The sequence below is a fragment of the Salvelinus sp. IW2-2015 genome, unplaced genomic scaffold (genome assembly GCF_002910315.2).
Source record: "Salvelinus sp. IW2-2015 unplaced genomic scaffold, ASM291031v2 Un_scaffold4077, whole genome shotgun sequence".
NCBI classification, from domain to species: Eukaryota; Metazoa; Chordata; class Actinopteri; order Salmoniformes; family Salmonidae; genus Salvelinus; species Salvelinus sp. IW2-2015.
In genome coordinates, this window is record NW_019945349.1 from 12,941 (window position 1) to 16,989 (window position 4,049).

The window sequence follows — 4,049 nt, forward strand, 5'->3', positions numbered from 1 at the left end:
ATGCAAACTTTTTTAAACTCATACGTAGATGTACATAAGGGTTATAACATTTTTTTAAATAAAAAGTATTCTGAAAAGGTGCAGAGTGGTCCCTTTATGGATAATTTGATAAAGATAAGGTTATTAAGCATTGACCATTGTATGACTGTCTAAAGGTTCTGGGAAATAGAGTTTTAATTCAATTAAAAATAAATATGGCGTATGTTCACTTTTGGTTAAAAGTACGGGGAATTGACTTACACTAACCAATAAAACAAACAAAAAAGCTTATGGGATTTTCTCCGTCCTGGTAATACATTTGGGGGGAAAACCTGCCCATAATGCCTGAAAATTAATTTTTCTACCTCTCTCTTTTTCGCAGCAAGAGAGGAGTTGCTACATCTTATCGAATAAGCCCTTTTTCTATAAAGTTAGAGAGAATTCAGATGGAAGATCGACGTAACTTGGAACGACGTAAAAAGCCCAACGTAGGTTTCTATCAAAAAATAATTATCATTGCGGAGCAAATGTGATGTAATACAGGAATTTCAATATGTTGCAAGAGAAAATATAACCCGCTTTTATTCAACTCGCCAGATCTGTTTCCAAATCAATGGATGTCCATCGACTCGTTTGACTGCCGTGATTTGTAAATAATCCCTTTGCGCATGTAACATTTCTGCAAAGGAACACTTGGACGAACTGGTAATTGTGTCGTTATTATTTGGCAGATGTTAAGACTACAAACTATTATAAATGGTCTATTTGCGGGATTTACTTGTCATTTCAATAGCATTGGGTCTGTGTTACTGACTCAAATCTGTGATTCTGATTGTAATTCAACTGTTGCCATGGTTTTCTTAGCTAGATACAACAGCCGGTGTTTGTTTTAACATGTAAACTGAACGATTATCAGCTCGCTCAATTCAAATTAACAGACTGATTTATTCAAAGTGAATAAGCGAGGTGATTACGAAGTCATTTGTTTTTTGTGTTGCCTAACAGCCTGGTGGAATAGGCTACTGAGAACGGTGTCGTAATTTCAATCCCTAATGAAATATTAATAATATGGATATGAACTGATAATATCCTTGTCAACAACAGCCAGTGTTTGTTTTATTACCTGTAGTCTAATCAGAAGGACTGTACCACATCTAATGCATTCTAAATCGGCAAATTGTTGTCAGAGCTGTAACCATGACGGATCGGTAAATTGCGACAGAGCTGTAACCATGACGGATCGGTAAATTGCGACAGAGCTGTAACCATGACGAATCGGCAAATTGTGACAGAGCTGTAACCATGACGATCGGTAAATTGTGACAGAGCTGTAACCATGACGAATCGATAAATTGCGACAGAGCTGTAACCATGACGGATCGGTAATGCGACAGAGCTGTAACCATGATCATGACAAAACAAGGCTACAACTGCAATGGATGAAAGTTGTGGCAGTAAGAGGCTCTAGTATTGTGAACTATTTTAGCTCCCATCAAAATGTATCTTTTCCCTTAAGGAATTGGCTGATGTATTTTATACATTTGGCGCATTACATGTTAAATCTTAAAATAATAGACATGTAATAAGTGTGAAGCAGATGTGTGGAATGAGTCAAAAGGTGAGCTTGGTATATGAGAAAGGAGTTATCCCCCCAGCCAGATAGCATTTTTTGTGAGACTGTTCCAATCGTATAGAAAGCAGGGTTTGGCCCCTAAAACGAGGTTCTACTTTATGAACTATGTGTTTATAAAATGTATTCTGAAACCCAAAATTATGTTCTTGTAAGAAGATCTCATTCATCATCATTTGAAATGATCCATGATCTGAAGATCAATTTCAATGTTGAACACAATCATAGCTTTCAATCGATTATATGCCAAAAAAAGAATGAGTACACAGATTGAAAAGACATCTCTTACCAGGACAGTGAGGGTTATTGGGCCTGCTATGTCTGCCGCTTTGGCCATGGAGATGTTCCCCGTCTCCTCGTCGATCTGGAAGATGCTGCCTTCATTCCCTGGAGAAGAAAGATACAAACCATGAAGTCAAGATCAGTCTGTTATGAGATACAGAGGAGAAACCATAAATCAAGATCAGTCTGCTATGAGATACAGAGGAGAACCATGAAGTCAAGATCAGTCTGCTATGAGATACAGAGGGAAACCATGAAGTCAAGATCAGTCTGCTATGAGATACAGAGGAGAAACCATGAAGTCAAGATCAGTCTGCTATGAGATACAGAGGAGAAACCATGAAGTCAAGATCAGTCTGCTATGAGATACAGAGAGAAACCATGAAGTCAAGATCAGTCTGCTATGAGACACAGAGGAGAACCATGAAGTCAAGATCAGTCTGTATGAGATACAGAGGAGAAACCATGAAGTCAAGATCAGTCTGCTATGAGATACAGAGGAGAAACCATGAAGTCAAGATCAGTCTGCTATGAGATACAGAGGAGAAACAAGTACGATGATATTTGATCATGTATGATATATTTTTATGATATAGAAACTTTGTGGTCTGAAATCTCTCTCTTTTCATCGGTGATGGAGGGAAGGTCTTACCGTGGCTGGCTCTAAACGATAGTACAGTGGCTCAGAATCAATGTCGGTGGCCTCTATCCGACCAACACTGTTGTTCACAGGAGTCAGCTGTGGGAGAGAGGGCTCAGAGTCAACATATTATGTTACAGAAATGTTACTTCATGGAAGTGTGCCGATATGGAAAGTTTATACAGACAAACMGARGTGGTATTGTATGAAGGGTGCAAGTAGTTTATTACTATTGTCATCATAACATCYTCACCATTGTATTTTTAGGCCCACAGATAAGTGTCTAATGCTGTAAYGTYTATAGTAAATAGAAGAAGGTCTCACCTCGTTCACCTGGAGAACGTAATGACTCTGAGCGAAGTTTGGAGGATTATCGTTCACATTTTCAATGAAAACTTCAACGGACACGTTCACCTTAGAAAATAGTGAATCGGTATTAGTTTGCATTTGAAAGCAGCAGAACATATTATAGAACTTGTTTTTAGAGTGGAACATTTGATGTGAAAGCAACTTGATATTCTACACATTGAAGTTCTTCACCCATTGCTTCAGAGCAGAAATATGGTTTGACCTTTGACAGGCCCAGAAATAGCGAGGCCAACTGATGCTTAGGATTCCAGACCCCTATTCCCTATATAGTGGTACTACTATAGACCAGAGCCCTATTCCCTATATAGTGGTACTACTATAGACCAGAGCCCTATTCCCTATATAGTACACTACTTTAGACCAGAGCCCTATTCCCGATATACTTTAGACCAGAGCCCTATAAGTTACAATTTGGGACATAACCCATGACCATGAGGCATGTCATCACTACTACTCACTGACACTGATCTGGAGCCATTCTGTTGCAGCGTACCCGGACTCACAGCCCCATGACTATGAGGCATGTCATCACTACTACTCACTGATCTGGAGCCAGTTCTGTTGCAGCGTACCCGGACTCACAGCCCCATGAACATGAGGCATGTCATCACTACTACTCACTGATCTGGAGCCAGTTCTGTTGGCAGAGCACCCGGACTCACAGCCCCATGACCATGAGGCATGTCATCACTACTACTCACTGATCTGGAGCCAGTTCTGTTGCAGAGCACCCGGACTCACAGCCCCATGACCATGAGGCATGTCATCACTACTACTCACTGATCTGGGCCAGTTCTGTTGCAGAGCACCGGACTCACAGCCCCATGACCATGAGGCATGTCATCACTACTACTCACTGATCTGGAGCCAGTTCTGTTGCAGCGCACCGGACTCACAGCCCCATGACTATGAGACATGTCATCACTACTACTCACTGATCTGGAGCCAGTTCTGTTGCAGCGCACCCGGCCCCACAGAGCATCATCCACACTGGGCAGGGACTGGGAACAAAACACAAAAGCAGCAGTTGTTATTTCACATCATAGACAGAATGCATCAGCATAGTCCCTCAACCTTTCTTTTGACCTTTTTGTCAATGGAAAAATGAACCTTTGACCCCATAACTGAGTCAGTTCATGGCCACGTTCC

At 40.9% G+C, this 4,049-nt stretch overlaps 1 protein-coding gene across 1 annotated transcript in view; it reads right to left on the minus strand.

Moving 5' to 3' along the window:
• cdhr5a (cadherin-related family member 5a) overlaps positions 1-4,049 on the minus strand; it is a 19,837-nt gene that overhangs the window by 11,999 nt on the left and 3,789 nt on the right. Inside the window, 3 exon segments of the mRNA XM_070441474.1 lie at positions 2,544-2,630; positions 2,856-2,945; positions 3,836-3,901. Of these exon segments, the coding sequence (XP_070297575.1) occupies positions 2,544-2,630; positions 2,856-2,945; positions 3,836-3,901 (243 nt within the window).